Source organism: Esox lucius, chromosome 17, assembly GCF_011004845.1.
Source record: "Esox lucius isolate fEsoLuc1 chromosome 17, fEsoLuc1.pri, whole genome shotgun sequence".
NCBI classification, from domain to species: domain Eukaryota; kingdom Metazoa; phylum Chordata; class Actinopteri; order Esociformes; family Esocidae; genus Esox; species Esox lucius.
In genome coordinates, this window is record NC_047585.1 from 25,366,672 (window position 1) to 25,390,838 (window position 24,167).

Below are 24,167 nucleotides of genomic sequence, written 5' to 3' on the forward strand. Positions count from 1 at the left end.
GCTGACACTGGAAACACAGCAGCCACATGTCCCATACGCTGACACTGGAAACACAGCAGCTATATGTCCCATACGCTGACACTGGAAACACAGCAGCTACATGTCCCATACGCTGGCACTTGAAAAACCTAATTAAGGCATGCAGTAACTGTAACTCAGATGGACAGCTCAAATGTAGTCTAATTCACACTTATATCAAAGAATAGGCAAATAACCTAGGTTCATCAGTGGGCATCAGATTTTGTATTCACACCAACAATAGTTCTTATCTAAATGTAAGCTACTGTGGAGAGCTACCTTGCTTGACCAAACAGTACTTGATAATATTATGTAGGTAAATACAGTGGGGAGAACAAGTATTTGATACACTGCCGATTTTGCAGGTTTTCCCACTTATAAAGCATGTAGATGACGGAGTCAAAGCAGCATCTGTCTCATTGGTTGTTTGAGGCGATTGTTCTGGCCTACAACTCACGTGGTGTCCCTACGCCTGGTGGGTTTGGGGCCCACTCCATGCGCGGTGTGGCGGCCTCGACCGCGCTGTTTAGGGGCGTGGGGGTGGAGGACATTTGCGCTGCTGCGTCCTAGGGGACACCGTCGCCGTTTGTCTGATTTTACTTGCGTAACATGGCCGCGGGCACGTTGGCCCACTCTGTGCTCGGCGTGGCTGAGTCTGGGGTGTGAGTTGGGTCCGTTGAGCTACTAGAGTGGCTCATTTGACATGGGGCCGTTCGCTGCTCCGGGGTGCCTGTGCGCTTTTGTGAGGGACGCTCGCTTTTTGTGTGCTTGAGCGTCCGTTTGTGCGCCGAGCCGGGTCTCGGCTTGTTCTCTGGGCTGGCCTGGGACACTCCGATTCAGTCGAGACTGATTGAGTAGGTACCGGTTGGGTTGTGTGTGCATGCGTTTGGGGGCTGTGATCAGCACGCAACCGTATGTGCTTAGTGTGAGTGGGATGGAAGCTGCTCAGTGTTATGGGATGGAAGCGGCTCAGTGTTGAAGCGGCTCACGCCTGGGCCGTCCTGTTTGACACTTATCTCTTAGTGAGGTGGGTGACAGGCAGGGAGTACATCTTGAGCTCGCTCGCTTTGCCCTAAACCAATAGGAGCGAAGCCCCTATGGGCAAAGCTTCACGATAGAGAACTATGGTTACTTTCGTGAACCCAGTTCTATGAGTGGAGTGTCGCCCATAGGTTTCATGCCCTGACCTGTCACTGACTGCTTTTCTCATGAAGAAAGGTATGTCGGGAGGCAGATTGGGGTGTGAGCACTGCTTTTATAGCCATGGGGCAGATTGCCTAAAGCAGTGCTATTTGCATATTAAAATTTTCAGTGACTGCCGATTGGTAGAGAGGGTAAACCAATAGGAGCGAAGCCCCTATGGGCAAAGCTTCACGATATAGAACCAATGGTTTTCTTTGAGACTGTGGTCCCAGCTCTCTTCAGGTCATTGACCAGGTCCTGCCATGTAGTTCTGGGCTGATCCCTCACCTTCCTCATGATCATTGATGCCCCACGAGGTGAGATCTTGCATGGAGCCCCAGACCGAGGGAGATTGACCGTCATCTTGAACTACTTCTATTTTCTTAATAATTGTGCCAACCGTGTGCCAAATGTTGCCTTCTCACTAAGCTGCTTACCTATTGTCCTGTAGCCCATCCCAGCCTTGTGCAGGTCTACAAATTTATCCCTGATGTCCTTACACAGCTCTCTGGTCTTGGCCATTGTGGAGAGGTTGGAGTCTGTTTGATTGAGTGTGTGGACAGGTGTCTTTTATACAGGTAACAAGTTCAAACAGGTGCAGTTAATGCAGGTAATGAGTTCAACAGGAGGGCTTCTTAAAGAAAAACTAACAAGTCTGTGAGAGATGGATTTCTTACTGGTTGTTAGGTGATCAAATACCTATGTTATGCAATGAAATGCAAATTAATTATTTAAAAATAATCAAATGTGATTTTCTGTATTTATGTTTGAGATTTCGTCTCTCACAACTGAAGTGTACCTATGATAAAAATTACAGACCTCTACATGCTTTGTAAGTAGGAACACCTGCAAAATCGGCAGTGTATCAAATACTTGTTCTCCCCACTGTAACTAGCTAACTAGCTGTGTGATTAAGCTAGCAGAGTAACAGGGTATATTAGTTAGTTATGTTATTGATAAAAGTTTGTAGACACTTAAAATGGAGACGGCTAGTTTGATAGTTGTCAGGAAAGACCCCGAAAGGAACGTTGTGTAACCAGGGTCGCCAGGTCAAAGGAAAACAATTCCAGCCCAAAGACTGCTCAAAACTAGCCCAAAAGCCTGAACACTAGCTATATTTTTTATATAACACGGTTTGCACTCCTTAGATAATTTACAGGGTATTTCATGCACCGCACCCAGCATCTGAGCTGAACAGACCAGTATTTTTAGTGTGCGTTTAGATATTTACAGACAGGGTTATATTTGAAACGATAACTTTTGAACTGTACTTGCTAGAAGCTCACGTTTGTTTCCATTGGATTCCTGATTTCCTAACTAAATTACATTACATCCGTCCTTTTCCGTCAAGGCGAGGCAACGTAAAGTGACGTTGAGTTTACTCCATTTTGGAAGGTCTCGCCCCAGAGAAATACATTTTTGACGGTGAAAATAGCATCTAGATATTCAGCAAAGCAAGCATTGAGTGTAGACCATGTGAGTGTAGATCCAGGTGATCTGACCCTGGCATCATTCTGTCATGTGAGTGTAGATCCAGGTGATCTGACCCTGGCATCGTTCTGCCATGTGAGTGTAGATCCAGGTGATCTGACCCTGGCATCATTCTGTCCTGTGAGTGGTCAGGAAGATTTGGAAAACAATGTGTCCAGTGTAGTTGTAGTGATCCTTGTGAAAGTTGCTGTACTCACACTCAGTTGCCTGTTTCCAGTCGATGATGTATCACCAGAAAGGTGCTAGTGACGTCCCAACTTGTTGAACGTATAACTGCAACACTTTAGTGGTTAATGCTGTGAGATTATTATGAATGTAAGCTTTGTACCAAGTAAAATGTGTTTAGAAATTGAAGAACAACAGAACACAGTTTTGCATTCGCTCTCAGGAATTCCACACGATCACAAGAAATCACATTCTGTCAAAGCTGGTGGCTGTAATTAGTCAATGGGCTTATAGTACTCTGTTGTAGAATTATGGGTAGCCACGCCTACCATATATTTACCAGTGAACCGCCATTTTCACTGTGAGATGACAAACATATGCAAGAGACATTTGCTTCAATATTTTCAATGAATAATTGAATTCTCTCCCTTCGCTCAACCGGGTATGTTCTTACATTTAAAGCACTATACGTATTAACTGCTAATATAATATGCTCAAAGAATATAGGGAACATCTAATCATCACAGTATAACACCCAAGTCAATCAAACTTCAGGGATATCAATCTGTCCAATTAGGAAGCATGAGCGATTTTTAATCAGTGTCACCAGTTTTGGTGCAAATGAAAGTGACAACAGGTGCACTGGAGAGGCAACAGCACCACAACCCCCAAAAAGGGAATGGTTTTTCAGGTGGTGGCCACAGATAATTGCCATCTCCTTATCTTTCCTGACTGATTCTTCTCTAGTTTTGCATTTTGATAGTGACTTTGTCACTACTGGTAACATGGGGCGGTACCTGGAGTCCATTCAGGTTGCACAGGTAGTCCAGTATCTCCAGGATGGCACATCCATACGTACCGTCGCAAGAGGGTTTGCTTTGACTCCCAGTACAGTCTCAAGAGCAAGGCCATACCAGTAGACGGGCCGTTACATGAAGAGAGCTGGACAGGGCCGTAGAAGGGCATCAACCCAGCACCATTGACTGGCCCTGACGTACCCCAGATCTGAATCCAATTGAGAACCACTGGGACGTAGGATATTGGTGCATCCGATACCGCCAACAATGCCACAGATTGTCCAGGAGCTCACTGATGCCCTGATCTAGGTCTGGGAGGAGATCCCTCAGGACACCATCCGCCATCTCATCAGGAGCATGCCCAGACATGGTCGGGAGAGCATATGGGCATGTGGGGGCCATAAACATTACTGAGTCAAATTATGAGTTGCCGTGATGAAATTCACACAAGTTGGAACAGCCTGTGATTTGAATTGTTTAAATTGATTTCATTTTGGGTTTGAATCCAGCCCTCAGTTAGTGATTTTGGTTTCCATTGACCGTTGTTATGTCATTTTGTTCTCAATTAATTTAAGTTGCAAAGTTTATTTGTCAAAGCACTGAAATCGTCCTCCTGCACAATGAAATTCTTGTGATATGGCACCCAAAAACTAGGTAGTGAGAATTAAGAAAAATATATAAAGCAAAAAATAAAACAATAATATACATAACACTAAACTAGCAGCAGTTTATAAAGAGTACTGTAAACTAGCAACAATATGGGTAGAAGTATTTAATATTACAGATACCTATGTGTAATATGCGTATGAATAGTACATGCAAAGGAATATTCTAATGTACACAATGTACCTGATAAGACATCAGAGCATCTGAAATTAGTAGATCTGGTTGACGAGCCTTATAGCCTGAGGGAAAAACTGTTTTGTGAGTCTGGAAGTGCGTGCCCTGATGCTCCCCTAGCGTCTACCAGATGGCAGAAGTGTGACCAGACCATAGCCGGGGCGGCTGTAGTCTTTGATGATGTTCCGTGCTTTCCTAAGGCATCGTGTATGGTATGGTAGACGCCTTGCACCGACGGGAGATGGCAGCCGATGAAGCCCGCTTCCTGAAGCCCACGATCATCTCCTTAGTCCTGCAGACATTGAGAGGTTGTTGTCGTGGCACCATGTAGCCAGGACTCCTACCTCCTCTCTGTAAGTGGTCTCATCATTGTTGGAGATGAGACCCAGGATGGAGGTGTCATCCGCGAATTTGACGATAGTGTTGTATCTGTGAGTGGCCACGCAGTCATATGTGAACAGGGATTACAGGAGGGGACCGGGTATGCAGCCTTGGGGGGCTCCGGTGCTCAGGGTCAGTGCAGAAGAGGTGAGGTTGGGCAGAGGTGAGGCTGGAGTCTGCCCATCAGGAAGTCCAGGATCAAATAGCAAAGGAAGCTATTAAGTCCAAGGGGCCTGAGCTTAGGAACAAGCTTAGCGGGCACAATAGTTTTGAATGCAGAGCTGTAGTCCACAAACAGCATCCTCATATTTGTGTTGACTTTTTCCAGGTGGGAGCGGGTGGTGTGTGTTGTAATTGCACAATGTACAGAAAATATTTTTATCTTTAATGTATTTCGGTCATAGAGACCCGACGTGATGTAACTGTTCCCTTAATTGTTTTGAGCAGTGTATTTTAATAAGTTAAACTGTAACTTTTTGTAAGATAAACTCACTAAAATATATGCATTTCCAATGCATTTTTAGCAACAATGGCTTTGGGAAATGTACACTAAAATATTCCCTTTCAAGTGCCATTCAAAAGCATATGGCGCTCATATGTATCTACATCTATATCTAATATTCAATACTTGTACCCATATTGTGCATTCTCCTCATCCTACTCCTTCCTGATGCTAGTTTACGTTGGTAAGAATATGTATATTATTGACATACTTGCCATATCCATAATATTCAGTACTACTACCCATATTACAGTACTTTTTCAATTGCTGCTAGTTTTACAGCATTACGTATATTATCACTATCTTGATATTTTAGTCTTTGTTTTGCTATATTTTGCTTTATATATTCTTCTTAAATCTTACTATGTAGTTGTCGGGTGCCATGTCACAAGTATTTCATTGTCCTGGATAACGCGGTATATTCGGTACATTTGAAAAATAAACTTCAAACTTGGAACTTCTCATCTCCTCTCATCTTCATCCGCTTATCAGGTATCGGGTCACGGGGGCAGCAGCTCCAGCAGGGGACCCCAAACTTCCCTTTCCCGAGCCACATTTGCCAGCTCTGACTGGGGGATCCCGAAGTGTTCCCAGGCAAGTGTCAAAATCTAATCTCTCCACCTAGTTCTGGGCTTACCCCGAGGTCTCCTCCCAGCTGGACGTGCCTGGAACACCTCCCTAGGGAGACGTCCTGGGGGCATCCTTACCAGATGCCGAACCACCTCAACTGGCTCCTTTCGACGCAAAGGAGCAGCAGCTCTACTCCGAGTTCCTCACGGATGGCTGAGCTTCTCACCCTATCCCTAAGGGAGAAGGCAGCCACCCTTCTGAGAAAACCCGCTTGTACTCGCAATCTTGTTCTTTCGTTCATGACCCAGCCTTCATGACCATAGGTGAGGGTAGGAAGGAAAATTGACCGGTATATCGAGAGCTTTGCCTTCCGGCTCAGCTCTCTTTTCGTCACAACGGTGCGGTAAAGCGAATGCAATACCGCCCCCGCCTGCTCCGATTCTCCGGCCAATCTCCTGCTCCATTGTCCCCTCACTCGCGAACAAGACCCCGAGATGCTTGAACTTCTTTACTTGGGGTAACGCCTCATTCCCTACCCGGAGGAGGCACTCTGTTGGTTTCCTGCAAACTTGAACTTGATAACTATAATATATATTTCTCACAGTAAACTCATCAAATCCTTTCAGATATATTCAAATGCAGAAGGGGTAGAGGAGGATGGTCTCTTGACGGTTTCTGCCAACAATAGCCCCTTCAAGATGGAAATAATTGCAGCATTGATTCATCCAAAAACAGTCACCCACTCTCTGGAATGCATACCTACACAGACACATGTAGACTTATTAGTGATAAAAGTTAAATCTATTTTTATTTAAGCAAGACAACACAGCACTCTAAGGTCACAGAGTAAAACAGCAGGTATTTCTAACAGGTTAGATTTGGGTAAGGATTATTTGGAGATTATTCAATTCATTTTTGCTTTTAGAACAGTACATATTCATACAGACATGCAATATAGCAGGAGCAGGAGTATTCAACTCTTACCCAAAATAGTGTTTCCCAATCCTGGTCCTGGGGACCCCAAGATGTGCATGTTTTTGTTTTGCCCTACAAATCACACCTAATTCAAATGTTGCCCTACCACTTATATACCTGATTAATGTAATCAACCTATCATCAAGTCTTTAAATTGAAACAAGTGTGTGAGTGCTAGGGCAAAAACAAAAATGTACACCCCTTGGGGTCCCCGAAGACAGGATTGGGAAACACACCCCTACAAGGTCCAGAGCATGCTGGTTTTCGGTTCTACCTCATAATTAATTGCACCCATCTGGTGTCCCAGCCCTGATAAATGGGTTGCAATGAAAAAACTGAATGGTACTGGCCCAGAGATCCAGTGCTGAGTTTGGCGGTCATAGAGCAGTGCTTCTCAATCCAGGTCCTGGGGACCACAAGGGGTGTATGTTTTTGTACTAGCAATCACAAACCTGATTCAAAATATTTTGATAACGTAAATCAAGTGTGTAAGTGGTAGCGCAACATTTGACTTAGGTGTATACATGGTTGGGCCAAATAAAAATAAAATAAAAATGCAACCCTTGAAAAAACTCCTGGTCCCCAGGACTAGGATTGGGAAACCCTGGCATAGAGTAAAAACATTCTCGCCACAAAACAGTTCGAATTGGTTTTATGCAATAAATCTCGATCTGAAGGATCCACAGCATTACACTCCTGAAAATAAACTCTTATAGATTTTTGGTACAAAGAAAACTTTTAAAATAACTAACACTACACCAAATCATTTTTTGAATAAACACAATACATGTATTGGCATGACAGTTAAAAAATACTGGAAATATTGTACAGTTCTCACAGCTGTGAGTGGACTTGTGATTATTTTAGTATGAAGAACAGCAGTTTGGAGAGACTGTGCTTCCACATATTTATAAATATATGTATATGCAGACTAATAGAAGGCACTGCTAGGTCCATGTGTTGGTTTGATAAGGCTAGCTTGTCTTTATGGTGTGTATCTATTAGGAAGGCACTGCTAGCTCCATGTGTAGGTTTGATAAGGCTTGGTTGTCTTTACAGTGTTTTTATTAAGAAAGCACTAAATTCCATGTATTGGTTCGATAATGCTTGGCTGTCTTTGGGCTGTGTTTGTATTGTTTAAAGCAGCGGTTCTCAAACCTCTCCTGGGGACCTCCAGCTGTTCCATGAATTAGGTGTATCCCAGAGCTAGCATACCTAAATCAAGATTCCTACTATTTGTCAAACACCTAACTACTTCATTCAGGTGAGCTAGCTCAGGGCTACAATAAAATTGATAGTTGACTGTAGGACCCCAGGAGGGATTGAGAACCACAGGTTTAAAGCAGGAGAAATGTGAAGTCTTTCTTTGTCTACTGTTTGGTGCTTTGACATGAATCAGTCTAGAGTCACTTTAACATGTGGTACAGTTGGCAGATAAGTGTCATTGTCATTTTTATCAAAGAGAATACCAGTAAAGAAACAAGGTTCTTGTCTCGGTATAATGGGATTCTTTCTGAACTAAATCCTAGGTCGTATTAGGGCAGTGTTTCCAAAACCTGGTCCTGAGGACCCCAAGGGGTGCAAATTTTTGTTTTAGCCCTAGCACTCACAAACCTGATTCAAATTAAAGATAATAGGTTGATTACATCAGGTGTGTGAGTGGTTGGGCAAATAAAAACATGTACCCCTTGAGGTCCTTCAGGACCAGGTTTGGGAAAAACTGTATTAGGGGCACTCAGTCCCATTACATACAGTGAGGTAAAATCAGAAGTTAAGAAAGAAAACAGCTGAGAGTGGTGGAGATTCAATCTCTGCATATAATAACTTCCAACAACCCATGACAGTAATTTGGTGTGTTTCAACAACGGATTGGTCACATTTGTGTATGTGTGTGTGTGTGTATTAAAGGGTTGGGGGCTGCTCCTTGGCACATTTCAATATTACAATGGAGACTATCAGGAAGGCACAGCGAGTAAATCACTCAAGCATTTGTCTCGCTTTGCCACAAACAATCACATTTATAATTATTAAGGGAAAATATAACAGGAGAAATGTTAGCAATGTGCTTTACACCTGTTACTGGAGGGCCACATGGAGGAGTGTGTTACTATCCTGGTGGGGACATCAATCCCAGCAAAGATCTTTTTCCTTGTGAAGTGAATTCAGTGGTCCCATTTGAGGAAACAAAATATTTTAGGGGTGAGGTTTAGGACAAAAACTGAAATAGGGTTTAGGATTAGAATCCAGACCAACGCTCTCCCAGCTAAAACCTGACTTGTCTTCATTGCACCCAGTAAAGAATCAGAATCCACATGAATACATCTTTATTTCTCAGTTCTGAGTCATGTTTTCTTCATGTTGTTGACTTACACTGAGAACATCTCAAAACATCCAACTCATATCAACCTACTGAGAGGTTTAAGCTGGCCAAATCAGCACTTGGAAAAACGATGTGCTGTTGGGGTGAGCCCTTCAAAACCAGCAAAATATTTCACTCATATTGTAAGTAATTAGAGGTAATATTTCATAGAACACTGGAAACACTGAGCAATTAGTTTAAAGAGTGTTTTTGAATACAGTTAAGGTAAAATGGATTTGAATAGGAATAAATTTGGGTCCCCAGAAGGATAGTAAAACAGAGTGTGTGTTTATACACTATGTGGTTTGTGTCTCAGGATGACATTTATATGCATTTGAACCAGGGGTCTATTCAGTAGCTACATTCAGAAGGTCACAGACATTTTATTCAATACATTTCTAGCTACAACTCTTCCTTCTAAATGTGTCAGGATGGGCCCTCCAGGAGCAGGGGAAAGACCACAGCTGTAGAGAAAAGGCTTAGGAGCTCAGTAGGCTAAACCGTGAGACCTTGTGTTTCTGAGACATTCAGCTCTTCCTTCACTTGTATCATCACTCTCCTCTTCATCATTCACTCCACTCCTCTTCTTCCTCCAACAACTGACTCTTTACGACAGGTTCCAGACTGACAGAGAAAGCAGAGCAGTGAGACGCACAGAAACCCCACCAAGGAAAGTCAGATCCTCAACCTGGTTAGAACATTAATCCCCAGGGTGGTTGTACTGGTTCTACCAAGAGTTACTCACTGATGATGATGGCCACGATAATGACGATGACAGCTATCAGGATGGCCCACATCTGGACAGCAGACACACACACATCATAAACATCTGAAAATGCCACTCTCTGTGTGTGTTTGTGTGTGTGTTAGCGGTGTGCACCTTGCAGTTCTTCCACCAGAACTTCCTCTTGAGTTTAGCAGCGCTGGTCTCAAACTGGGAGGCTCCAGCCTGCAGCGCGTCCGCTCTGTCATCCAGCTCTGACAGCTTGGAGTCCCGTTCCAACACCTTGTCCACATTCACACGCATGATATCCACCACCTGCACGCACGCACACACACATGCAGACACACACGCACCTAATTTAAACCCATTGATAACATTACCCTGAACACTAAGGCCAAAATAATTACAGGAGCAATGTCCTCATTAGTCAACTTGATCTGATTAAACCAGAGGATTTTTTTGGTCATTTTTCTAATTCAGAAATACAATGTTTTAGTTGAAAAGGTAATGTACAGCGTTGTACAAAAGTTTGAATACCCTTGGAGAATTGGTAATATATGTACCACTTGTAAAGAAAACATGAGTGAGCAGGCAAAACATGCATTTTATTTCTTATGGGATTCACATTCAACTGTAGGCACAATTATAAAACAAAACATGGCAACAAAGAGAAAAATTAACTGACCCCTGTTCAAAAGTCTGCATACCCTCAATTCATAATACTGTGTATTGTCCCCTTTAGCATCAATGACAGCGTGTAGACTTTTGTAATAGTTGTCTATGAGGCCCCAAATTCTTGCAGGTGGTATAGCTGCCCATTCGTCTTGGCGAAATGCCTCCAGGTCACGCAAAGTCTTCGGGGGTCCTGTATGAAACGCACATTTGAGATCTCCCCAGAGTTGCTCAATGATATTAAGGTCAGGAGACTGTGATGGCCACTCCAGAACCTTCACCGTTTTCTGCTGTAACCACTGGAGGGTCAACTTGGCCTTGTGCTTAGGGTCATTGTCATGCTGGAAAGCCCAAGAGCGTCCCATGTGCAGTTTTTGTGCAGAAGAATGCAAATTGTCTGCTAGTATTTTCAGATCAAATGCTGCATTCATCTTGCCATCAATTTTCAAAATATTCCCTGTGCATTTAAAAAACATCAGTGAGCCACCACCATGCTTCACAGTGGAGATGGTATTCTGTTCACTATAGGCCTTGTTGACCCCTCTCCAAACATAGCTCTTATGGTTGTGACCATACAGCTCTATTTTGGTCTCATCACTCAAAACTACAGTGTGCCAGAAGCTGTGAGGTGTTGTTGGGCACATTGTAACCGTTGTTTTTGTGGGATTGACGCAGTAAAGGCTTCTTTCTGGCAACATGACCATGCAGCTCATTTTTGTTCAAGTATTGTCGTATTGTGCTCCTTGAAACAACCATACTGTGGTTACCTGTGGGCTTTTCTTCATTTCCCAAACAATTATTCTGTCAGTTTTTGACCTTGGCTTGGTATCATAATTTTCCACTTCTTAATAAGTGATTGAACAGTACTGACCGGCATTTGCAAGGCTTTTGATATCTTTTTACATCCTCTGCCATCTTTAAAGTTCCATTACCTTGGTATGCAGGTCTTTTGACTATTCTTTTCTGCTCCCCCCTCAGTATCTAGCCTGCTCAGTGCATCCACGTGAGAGCTAACAAACTCATTGACAATTTATACACAGCCTCTAATTGAAATTTAAAAAGCCACAGGTGTGGGAAATGTTTTTCACCTGTGTGTGTCACCTTGTGTGTCTGTAATAAGGCCAAACATTCAAGGGTATGTACATTTTTGATCAGGGCCATTTGGCTGATTTCAGGGTGAGATCAGTCATATTTTCATACCTCATCCACTTGGGCCTGTGTCTGTTGTAGGCGCCGGTTGCCAGGCGCGGAACCTTCTGGAACAGGAGCAGACCTGGAAAAGGCCAAATAAAAAGGTTTAGAGAGACACATACAGGTCCTGTCCCACTATGGTCAACCAGTGTAGATATTTGTCGTTATTCCCCTTTAAATGGTTGTGCTAGGCATTCAGTCAGATTGGGAATTGAAACTTGCCATTCTACACAGGATGACGTGCACCTCAACTGCAGTCCAAATGTAAACATACTCTCCATTCACAGTCCATTCAGAAAGTATTCAGACCCTTTCACTTTTTCCACATTTTGTTTATTACAGCCTTATTCTAAAATCTTTTTTTTTTTTTTATCTTCCTCAATCTACACACAACAACCCATAACGACCAAGGCAGAACAGGTTTATAGAAAGTCAAAAGGAAACCTAAAAGACTCAGAGTCGACTCTCTGGTCTGATGAAACCTAGATTCCACTCTACCATCAAGGTCTCCTCTCTCTCTTGTCCCTCTCTTTTTTCTGGTGTTAGTAACATGTCTGTTACTGAGCAATTACCACCTGACGGCACTCATTAATTCCACTTCAAGGAGGGAAGGTAGGAAGTATTCAAACATGTCCTTTCAAAAGGGGAAAACCACACCATGTGTCCACAGAGCCAGACACTGTTACCAAAGAACCAGTCATTTCTGTACAATAACAGTGGGCAGTGTGTCCTTCATCTAATGGAACTTCAATCAGGATGCAGATAGTGGAGGCCACAATAAGCTGACTTCCTACTATTCTGACAGAGTTCCGTTTGCTCATGTTCCAATAGAGTGCAGTGAACAGAAGTTTACAATGTTCACTGCTAACGTTTTCTATCATAGGTAGGGTACCTGGAAAGTTCATTAGCAAGATATTCACCTAGCGACCAACAAAGCTGCTCACAGGTGTACTCAACTAAATATCTTTATTACATTTTATGTCAGAAAGTCCAAGTTAAGACTGAGTAAAGTGTCAATCATTTATGTTGCCCTGCATGTGTAATATATTCAGACAGTAGCTTTCAGTAATTGCATATTGGTATAGTATACAGTACTTGCTTATGATAAACAGTATTATTAGGGTTTGTTTGATTAAATTGCAATCATTTTTTTTTAATAGTATTGTATCCTGCGTCCCATAATAAACATAATACAGCTGAAGTTCTAACCATTTGAAGGTAGAAACTAAAGAATTGTGACTCCTAGGTCAGATTTAGCCAAAGAGTGTAGTAAAAAAAACGAATCGTTCGCTAACTTCATATTATAGTTACTAACAGGGGAATGTGAGGCCTGATGTTACGTTTCTAAGTTTAACCATAATTTATCGTATCGTGTTTTGTACCGATATGCTACTGTACATTACCAACGAATGCTATTATGAAGTTATATTCCGAAGCTAAATAGTTTGCTAGTTAATATGAAATTGTTCCTACTTAGCCGTTAATAACTTCGCATCCACTCAACGTTAGCTAGTTTAAGCTAGTAAGTTAGCTAGCATTGGCTACGTAGCAAAGTTAAGGAACGGACTAAACTGCCCCAAAACACCCGTAGCAATCAAACTAAAGATCAGCTAGCTTAAAGTCAATTTAGCTTAATGACACGCCAACAGTGAGCACTATAACGACGCAGAATAGTTGTCTGCAAAGTGCTAGGCTGGTAGCATTATTATTAACGCGCTACCTTTGTATGCTATGATGCTAGTTTGAGCGAGCACTTGTTGCATTAAAGTTAGCTAGCCCACAGAAAGTTGGGCGTTGTTGACTTTAGGATTGTTGTTTTTATTTAACAAGAATGGCGCTTATTTGAAATTCAGATATTCATTAAAGTTCGTGTAGTTAATAAAATGTGTAACGGATCTGAGAAGCTTAAAAACATACTTACATGATTTTATTGAAAAGAGATCCAAAGCCCCGGTAAACATGTAGTTTGAAGCGGTGTCAGTCCGTAACGCTTCTCAACATTTCTAAGTAATTTAAAGTGACAGTACTTCTATAATAAAAGTACCTCAAATTAAGTGTAGCAATGCATAAAATCTATATCAGTGAGATTATTTGAAACAAACTTATCTGATTATATTTTATCTGAATTTTATATTTAAATCGTCGAATAAGTTAACCCTCCAGTTGTGTTCGAAAGGGGTTTACATCCTTAGTGTTCACTGGTCAAATTTGACCAATGTTTGAATTCATTAACAAGCACTGAAACATATATGCTTTGATATTTTATGTACCTTAGACCACATTTAACATACAATGTACAAATCGTCTTAAGTTTAAAATAGGCTAAATGTATCTATTTTATTACTTATGATGAACAAAACAGGCAAATATATTATTAGACCATGAGAGGCTGATGATGAACAAAATAATTAGCTAAATAAGTTATTTATATTTTCTTACATGTAACAATTAGTAATAATTGATAAATTTGCTGTGTCATGGGTCACAATTGACAGCATATACTTTCCTATGAAAAAAGGAGGAAAGTCAATTTAATTTCCTGAAACCACACTATTTTGGTCAATCACACTACAAGTGCCATCTCTGGCAAGGTGTGTGTGTGTGCATCTGTGTGTATTTATGTATGTATGTGTTCATGTTAATTTGCATGATGGGCAGCATGTGAATATTTATGTTTGTGCCTTGCAAATGTGTGGCAAATGGTCCTGGTCTTATGGTGCTGGTCTTTGTGTCCTTATTAGGGCAGCACTGGCATTTCTATCTCTTGTTTTGGATTTGTTTAGGATTAATATAACTCCACACTACAAAGGCATTGTAAGCCAAAACACCAAAGATCTTGTAAAAGACGACCATTTCCCACCTTGCTGTCATCCATATGCAGGTGTAAGTGCCAGTCACCTGGCCTAAGCTGTCAACTCCTCCTTTATTGATTGTATTCCAGGATTACTCCAGTGGAGGGCGCTCATCAGTATCACACTTTTGTTCCTCTAGGGTCACTATAACACGTGTGGTGTCTCCAGTTAAGGCAAACTTCGAGGAGAGCGCGAGAGAGCTTCGGCCTATATACTGCTATACAGCTGGGGGACAGGAGATGTGTGTGTGTGTGTATGTAATGAAAGAGAGAGTGCAGATGTGCACATGGGATCATATTTGTTGCATGTCACTCGACAATTGAATTCAAGTCAATATGCTTTCTTGGCATGAAACCATTTTTATATTATTACACAATATTATTATACTATTGTAATATGATTTTATTGTTATTCTTTTAGTTTTGCCAAAAAACTAAGCATATAAATTCCAAATTCCAACCAGTTCATGATCGGAATGGGGGAGATGGCAATGGCTGTGTAGGATGTGGTGTTATTAGACATTTTCTGAGAGGGTTTTCTGAAAATGGTATCTGTCTTAATTCAAGGGGAAGTCGTCAGGCAACGCCTAGTAAAGGTTGAGTGCATTGCCTAAACTGTGACTGCAAGAAAAAAACGAGAAGGAATGAAGTCAAAGTTTAAGACCGGATGACAGTATTCAGTGCATTGTCTTTTCTTTCCTCAAGAAGTAGATGCATATAGGCATGGGATGAACTTTGTGAATAAAGACAATGTAAACATTGAATGTTGATACTGTAACATTTGAATGTCCATTGTGGTAGTCTTAATTGAGAATTAAATTACTTATCAACAGATTTAAATTAATTAAACAACAAAGATGACTTTGTAATTATTATAATGTATAGGCTTGCATGAAATAACAAAGTACATTCTTTTTAAATCCTGTTGGGTCTTAAAAGACAAAAGACAACATATTACAATTTTATAAAGATAATTTGCAAATGAGTAGGCCAGTTTCTCTGAAAAGTATTGCAATCACACTGACCATAAAAAAGTACTATAACATTACAATAAAGTGCAAATTTTCTTTTTACTCTGATTTCATTTTACAGCAGAAGTTATGTAAAGCATTCAAAATACATTTTCCACATATAAGATCAATTCAAAATTATTTGCATTGACTCGGCAGCAGAATATCTTCTTTTTTTTTTTTTAAACATCTTCAACAATTTATGAAAGAAAGAGCATGAATGACACAAAATATTTGGAAACAAAGCAAGAGATGTGAGACAAAAAGATTGGAAAACACAGATGTCTAGCGCTATTTTAACATGCTGAGTGATGTTAGCCTATAGAAAGTTGTTACTATTACCTGTATTTCATAATTGATCACTTATATGACCCTTAATCTCAAGGTCAGGGGTCACTTCTGAACAGTTTGACCAGTTGTTATTGAAAGTTGAAATTGTACAACCCCATTTCCAGAAAGTTTGAATGCTATATAAAATGGGAATAATGCACCGATCCATAACAATTCAGGTCTGGGGAACGTGAGGGCCAGTCAATGGCATCAAGGCCTTCGTCATCAAGGAACTGCCTACATACTCTGGCCAAAAGGCCGGGCATTGTCCTGAACCAGGAGGAACCCAGGGCCCACTGCACCAGTGTAAGGTCTGATGATGGTACTGCAGTCAGGGTACCGTTGGCTAGCACATGGAGGTCTGTGCGACTCTCCAAGGATATGCCTCCCCAGACCATCACTGACCCACCGCCAAACCGGTCATGCTGGATGATGTTGCAGGCAGCATAACGTTCACCACGCTGTCTCCAGACTCTATCAGAGAACGAGGCGCCAATGGCAGAACTGTCAATTCTGGTGTTCTCTGGCGAATGCCAATCGAGCTGCACGGTGCTGGGCTGTGAGCACAGTTCCCACTAGAGGGCCTCAAGCCACCCTCATGGAGTCTGTTTCTGACAGTTTGGTCAGAAACATGCACAACAGTAGCCCACTGGAGGTCATTTTGTAGGGCTCTGGCAGTGCTCCTCCTCTTCCTTGTCGCACAAAGGAGCAGATAACAGTCCTGCTGCTGGGTTGATGCCCTTCTACGGCCATGTCCAGCTCTCCTCGTGTAACGGCCAGTCTCCTGGTATCCCCTCCATGCTCTTGAGACTGTACTGGGATGAAATGATGTATACTGATATCAAATGATGTGCACATCATTTCATTCTGATTTTATTTGCATTTTACGCAGAGCCCAACTTTTTTGTAAATGGGGTTGTAACATAACAGATCTCACAAAATAAATGCTTATTGCTCTGTGGGTTTAAGTGGAAAGCCTTGTACAGTTGATTCACCCTATTTAAAGAGCAACCATTTCTGGGTTCCTCTAAGTGTATACACAATGTGGGGGTGGGGACGAACAAGAGTCCAGGTTAGTGTATAAAACGATGAAGTGCATTTAAGAGTTAACTACAATCACAAAGCGATAGGCTGTAGAGTCTTCCAACCTAATTAATTACTGGGCCATAATGATTATGCCAGGTATGGAATACCTTGGGATATCATTCTCTGTGAGGAGCTACTGTTGCTGTTTTGTTTCAAAATTATGTATGTTAATTGTCAGGTGTTTGAAAGTTGTAGTCATATTGATGGGATTACATGGATTGCACCTGGCACCGAACAGATTCTGATTAACAAAATCTGTCTGCATCATCTCTGTGTGGTCATGAGCAGCATCTCTGTCTGCATCATCTCTGTGTGGTGATGAACAATGCCTCTGTCTGCATCATCTCTGAGTGGTGATGAACAATGCCTCTGTCTGCATCATCTCTGTGTGGTGATGAACAGCTTCTCTGTCTGCATCATCTCTGTGTGGTGATGAACATCGCCTCTGTCTGCATCATCTCTGTGTGGTGATGAACAATGCCTCTGTCTGCATCATCTCTGTGTGGTCATGAGCAGCATCTCTGTCTGCATCATCTCTGTGTGGTGATGAACAATGCCTCTGTCTGCATCATCTCTGTGTGGTGATGAACAATGCCTCTGTCTGCATCATCTCTGTGTGGTGATGAACAGCATCTCTGTCTGCATCATCTCTGTGTGGTGATGAACAACGCCTCTGTCTGCATCATCTCTGTGTGGTGATGAACAGCATCTCTGTCTGCATCATCTCTGTGTGGTGATGAACATGATCTCTGTCTGCATCATCTCTGTGTGGTGATGAACAACGCCTCTGTCTGCATCATCTCTGTGTGGTGATGAACAACTCCTCTGTCTGCATCATCTCTGTGTGGTGATGAACAACTCCTCTGTCTGCATCATCTCTGTGTGGTGATGAACAACTCCTCTGTCTGCATCATCTCTGGGTGGTTACTGTCATGTTATAATAGAGTAAGTATGATATGGCCTAAGATATATTCACTAATCAGCACACACACACACCCACACACACACAGTGTCGTCTCCATGCCCCTTTCCCATTCTAAAGCCCTGAGTTTAAATCTGGGAGAGTTAGCATTGCTCTGTCTAAAAAAACAATTGGGTGGTGGGTGCGTATCGGCGGTGTGATGTGTGTACGTGTGTATGTGTGTTTTTAATGAAATGACACAGTACGTTGTGTTTGCATGTCTGTCTATGTTGTTTGCTGATGCTAACATATATTTTTACATAATCACATTGGAGGAACATCAGTGTCAGGACAGATGAAACGAAGTGAAATATAATGTCTTGACATCAACCATACAACAGTTAAGTTCCAGACTGAGGGTTTTGCTCTACGCCATTCCAAAGCAATGAGGATTCACACAATGTCCATGTGTCTCAGATATTAATCACTGTATGGGGAATATCAGAACAGCATAATGGGTTTAATGTTTAACTCAATGGCCACTTTATTAGGTACACAGCCTGTTTTGGCTATTTGTAGCGCAAATAGCAAAACAGGCTGCAACTCAATTTACTAAGAATGCAGACTTGGTCAATAGGTTATGTTGATCCTTGAAGCAGATGTAGGCAAAAGGGGGTCCTACTTGATACTTGAAAGATGTACAATCTATCTAGTAACAGGTAATAAAGTTGCCAGTGAGTGAAAAAAAAAGTTTTTTATATATAGTGCCTTCCAATATATTAAAACCCTTGATCAATTCTCTCATATTGCTGAATTACAATTAATACATTGACATTTTGCTAATTTTCTTTTTTAAAACACTGACATTTAAAATCAATTGTAAGGCAACATTGGTTTTATGTTGGGAATGATAACATTTGGTAATATGTTGCATACATAAGTATTCAACCCTACACATTTAAATTTAGTAGACAACTTTAGGTCTTTTGTTAAGTATGAACCAGCTTTGTAAACTGTCAGACTGATTTTTGCCCATTGTTCTTGGTAGATTTTGGTCGAGGTTGATTGGATGATGCTTCTGGGCTGCAATCATCAAATATTGCCAAAGCTTTTCAATGGGATTGAGATCAGGACTCGGGCCACTGTAGGATATTCACTTATTTGTTCCACAATGTTTCTTCATGAAAGACTGAAGCAAGTACTCCTGCATATTTCAGTGTATTTTTCCTCATTCATTATTTCCTCAAATTTACCAAGGTCCCCAATCCCTACTAAAGAGAAACATCACCATTTGCATGGCTCTGCCACCAACATACTTTATTTTAGGGATGTCTTGTCCTGTTGCATGGGAACACATAGCTATTGGGGTTTAGCCAACAATCTCAATATTGGTCTCATCTGACAACAAGATGACCCCACCTTTTCTTACATCGCAGCTGGGTCATTCACATGGTTTCCATAGTACTTTTCGACTTATCCAGAGCTGGGGTGGGGTGACTGGTGCACCATTACCCCACCCCCAGCCTCTGAACACTGTAGCTCCCTCAAAGTTATTGTTAGCCTTTCTGTGGCTTTTTGCAGTCTCCTTCTTGTTCAAGCACTGAGTTTTGGGGTACAGCCTTTTCTTGGCAGTGCCCTGGTGGTGTGCTGCAGCTTCCACTTACTGATTATTAATGCTCACTGAAATATCCAAACTCTTGGATGTCATTTCCTAATCTACGCCTGTGTACTTGTCTAATGTATCTATTGTCTTAACTTTCCTTTACATTCACATCCTGACCAGTGATCCTTCAACAGTGGGTATTGATCCAGAAAATGTGATAGCAACTGTAAATACTCACAAGTGGAAGCCAATGGTAAACTGGGAGCTTCCACAGCATACGAGTTGAATATTTATGCAAAGCAACATATTTTATTTATTTCTCACAAATATTTCCCAATATAAAACCAATGTCACCTTACAGTAATTGATTCTCCATGTTAGTGTTTTAAAATAAAATAACAATTAACAAATGTTCCATTTATAATTCAATAACATTTGAGAATTGGTCAGGGGTTTGAAAACCTTTGCACAGCAATGAAATCAGGTATATACAATATGTAATAAGTCACAGGAATCTGGTGTGGTCCTGGGAGTAGGAGCACATCCATTTCTGCTCAGAGAATCAACGTTTCTGCTTTATCCAATATGTAACAATGTTCCTGATAATTTGCATGCACGTTCTGTATACAGGTAGGCACTTCCTAAACAAAACAGGCCGTATTCACTCAAAGCAATTCTATCAATCCAGTGAAAAAACGAATAGGAGTAACGGGAATTTGTTCCAGGGAATTTTAGGTGAGAACAATGAATTGTTAAGAGTACTGTCACATACAATAATGTATATTTGTATCGAAAGCAAATAACTGTGAGGACATACACGTTTAGTAGGCGTATGATCTCTGCAGGAAATCATCTCCCAACCTTGGCATTGCCGACACCACTCGTACCAACTGAGCCACAGGACTGCTGGAACACAAACAGCAACATTCATCACAGCTGAAATGAAATCATTCTCTGTATACTTTAGAAGAAGAGGTTATGAATTTCTTGCTTTCCCAGCCTCCAGTCACTGGAGATGTCTGTTCATATTGAATACTTATTTCACCTTCTAAATCAGGGGTTTTTTCACTACACGGTCAGGAAAAATTCCTGGCCCTCGTCCTTGGGTCCACACCCGTGTTTGTCCTGATAGGCAAAGCAGCATTCATAATCATTTGTATCACAGGCAACATATTTCAATTCATGGTAGCTCAAAATCAAAAGCATGACTTGTATGCATTTTGTTTGAAAGATAACTTGTTTTCTGCCTAGTTCTTTATATTTTTTTCTTAAACATAAAATGTAATCAATATCATGCTTTAGCAAAATGTTCTTTTGAATTACACTTATATCAAACACTGGTAAAGTGTAATAGTTAAAATCTCTTACAGTTCATAGCCACAAAAATGTTGATATTGTTTTGTTTGCCCTGTTTGTCTTAGTTCTCATGCACATCGATCCATGGTTAGTATTTACATTATTTACAAACAATACAACTGTCTTGTATACTGGGTGTCTATCTGTTCATGTTATTGGTATAGAAGTAAAATAATATAGAATCTTAAATACAGTATTTTCGTATGAAAAAGATCCAGGGTCTCCATATATACCCATACCTCGTCATTTTATGTACAGAGATGCTCAATAGTCAAAAATATGGGTTGGGCTTCCCTCTGTAAGGGCTAATATAGGGACCACTGTCCTAGATGGGATAACATATAGCGTGGGGACTTCTCAAAGTCAATAAGAAGTCAAGGCAATGCATTGTGACACTCTCGTCAAAACCAAATGCAGCGTTCTGAAGTTCACATTAAGAACAAATTGACAGAGACAGTTACCATCTGAACTGTCACACATCACCACACAGTAGGGGTCTTAAATGACTCGCACCAAAATGCTATTGTCTTTCTGTGAATTAACTTACGGTAAAACAATAAAAAAAACTTGAATACAATTAGAAAATATATAGATAAGGCCATACAAACTTAACGAACTGTTGAAAATGTTTTTTTAAGTATTTAAAAAAATAATAATGTTATGGTTGCCACTTGTTTGTGAAGAGGGGCATTCGTTTTTACAGTAAATCAACTTAGTATGGCCTGATACATAAACGCACAGAGAACCCAGGATACTTTCCTTACATTGAGCACATTATAAACACGGGGTAGAGACGGGTTGATGAGGACAGAAGAGAAACACCACTACACATAAAGACTAAAGAAACAACACTTAAGCAGTTTGGTTAGCATGCAGGAGCTTACAGCTCAAACACATGCAATAGATTCAAGAAGCAGACCCACACATCTGGCTAGCAAAATGCTGCCTCAGAAAATGACTTCATAGTCAAAGTTACAAATTAAGACATTGTTATTAAGACCCAATCTATTAATGTTTTTCTTACATTCAAGTGTAGTCCTTTTTGGGTGATTGGTTGACACGTCTCGCCAGCCAATCAAAGTGTGATGTCACATTGACTTGCCAACTGCCATAAAAGCCATGAAAGAACAAGAGTTAGCAGAAAACAGTGCATGCATACAGGACACAGGAGTGATATTTGGTTTATGATTTCCTTTCCTAAAATTGATCATTTAAAATAGAAAATACAGCAGGTCCCATTTAGATAATGCACGTCAATGCCATTGTTACCCATCAGAAAACCAAGCGTCCTATTCACTGTGTTGAACGCGATCAACGACTGAACAGGGCCTGTCTTCAAGTGCGTCCGTTTCCTTTTCTCTTTTTTGAAAAAGCATTGATCCGTAACGAGTGCAAAGATGCCGTGAGGGGATGTAGTTTCTCCCTGTGAGGAAGGTGAAAGGAAAGCCATACTCTGACCAGACAGGTCCATGTGTTCATCAGAGCAGCCTCCTAGATACAGTTGCCATGTGTCCCTGTCTGTTTGGGAGGCGAGGAGGAGAAGGGTTGTCCCTGTGTTGTGATATAGTTGCCATGTAGACCTGGTCCTCCCGTCTGAGTGTTACGTGTCTGTTTGGGAAGTGTTTCTCTGTCTGAAGAGCGGTGGGAGACCGGGAGGCAGGAGTGTAGACTGGGAAGTAACCCCACTGTGAGAACTGTCTGAGGAGACGGAGAAGGGAGTTGCCCCCATGTGAGGCAGAGGGAGGCAGGAGTGTAGACTGGGAAGTAACCCCACTGTGAGAACTGTCTGAGGAGAGGGAGAAGGGAGTTGCCCCCGTGTGAGGCAGAGGGAGGCAGGGATCGGACAGGGAAGAGATGGGTGTAGATGAGCTCACAGGGTGAGGCGGCTCTGTGTTGGGCTGGCTGGTGAGCTCTCAGGACCCCTGGCCTTTCTCTGCTCTCTTGCCCTGGAGGAGAGAAGAGCCCCTGGTCAGACACACACTCCACACACCAGTCTGATGGTCAGACACACACACTCACACCAGTCTGATGGTCAGACACACACTCACACCAGTCTGATGGTCAGACACACACACTCACACCAGTCTGATGGTCAGACACACACTCACACCAGTCTGATGGTCAGACACACACTCCACACACCAGTCTGAGGGTCAGACACACACACTCACACCAGTCTGATGGTCAGACACACACTCACACCAGTCTGATGGTCAGACACACACTCACACACCAGTCTGATGGTCAGACACACACTCACACCAGTCTGATGGTCAGACACACACTCACACCAGTCTGATGGTAAGACACACACTCCACACACCAGTCTGATGGTCAGACACACACTCACACCAGTCTGATGGTCAGACACACACTCACACCAGTCTGATGGTCAGACACACACTCCACACACCAGTCTGATGGTCAGACACACACTCCACACACCAGTCTGATGGTCAGACACACACACACACACACCAGTCTGATGGTCAGACACACACACTCACACCAGTCTGATGGTCAGACACACACTCACACCAGTCTGATGGTCAGACACACACTCACACCAGTCTGATGGTCAGACACACACTCCACACAATGGTCTGATGGTCAGACACACACACTCACACCAGTCTGATGGTCAGACACACACACTCACACCAGTCTGATGGTCAGACACACACTCACACCAGTCTGATGGTCAGACACACACACTCCCACCAGTCTGATGGTCAGACACACACTCCACACACCAGTCTGATGGTCAGACACACACTCACACCAGTCTGATGGTCAGACACACACACTCACACCAGTCTGATGGTCAGACAGACACTCACACCAGTCTGATGGTCAGACACACACACACACCAGTCTGATGGTCAGACACACACACCCCCACCAGTCTGATGGTCAGACACACACTCACACCAGTCTGATGGTCAGACACACACTCACACCAGTCTGATAGTCAGACAGACACTCACACCAGTCTGATGGTCAGACACACACTCACACCAGTCTGATAGTCAGACAGACACTCACACCAGTCTGATGGTCAGACACACACTCACACCAGTCTGATGGTCAGACACACACTCACACCAGTCTGATGATCAGACACACACTCCACACACCAGTCTGATGGTCAGACAAACTCCAC

The 24,167-nt window shown here is 42.0% G+C and overlaps 1 protein-coding gene and 1 long non-coding RNA gene across 10 annotated transcripts in view; both read right to left on the bottom strand.

Moving 5' to 3' along the window:
- Positions 1 to 8,803: 8,803 nt before the first annotated feature.
- vamp3 (vesicle-associated membrane protein 3 (cellubrevin)) lies at positions 8,804 to 13,890 on the bottom strand. The gene is made up of 5 exons (XM_010896153.4): positions 13,789 to 13,890; positions 11,877 to 11,949; positions 10,161 to 10,319; positions 10,026 to 10,077; positions 8,804 to 9,904 (listed from the first exon to the last, which is right to left on the bottom strand). Coding segments are annotated over exons 1-5 (303 nt in total). The 5' UTR covers positions 13,791 to 13,890; the 3' UTR covers positions 8,804 to 9,887.
- Positions 13,891 to 16,835: 2,945 nt separating this feature from the next.
- LOC106024722 overlaps positions 16,836 to 24,167 on the bottom strand; it is an 80,445-nt gene continuing 73,113 nt past the window's right edge. For 3 of the 9 annotated variants that reach the window (XR_004574665.1, XR_004574657.1, XR_004574664.1), the window contains one exon: positions 17,495 to 22,950. This is a non-coding gene — a long non-coding RNA (calmodulin-binding transcription activator 1). Of the gene's footprint in view, positions 16,874 to 17,494; positions 22,951 to 24,167 lie in introns of those variants that run through there. The other 6 variants (XR_004574663.1, XR_004574658.1, XR_004574662.1 and 3 more) reach the window with 6 other exon arrangements.

Bases quoted from the DNA above. Each gene is read 5' to 3' on its own strand.
- vamp3 (XM_010896153.4), bottom strand. The intron at 10,320-11,876 runs GTATGAAAATAT...GCGTGCGTGCAG, and splicing joins CACAGGCCCAAGTGGATGAG to GTGGTGGATATCATGCGTGT. The intron at 10,078-10,160 runs GTGCACACCGCT...TCTGCTGTCCAG, and splicing joins TCTGGTGGAAGAACTGCAAG to ATGTGGGCCATCCTGATAGC.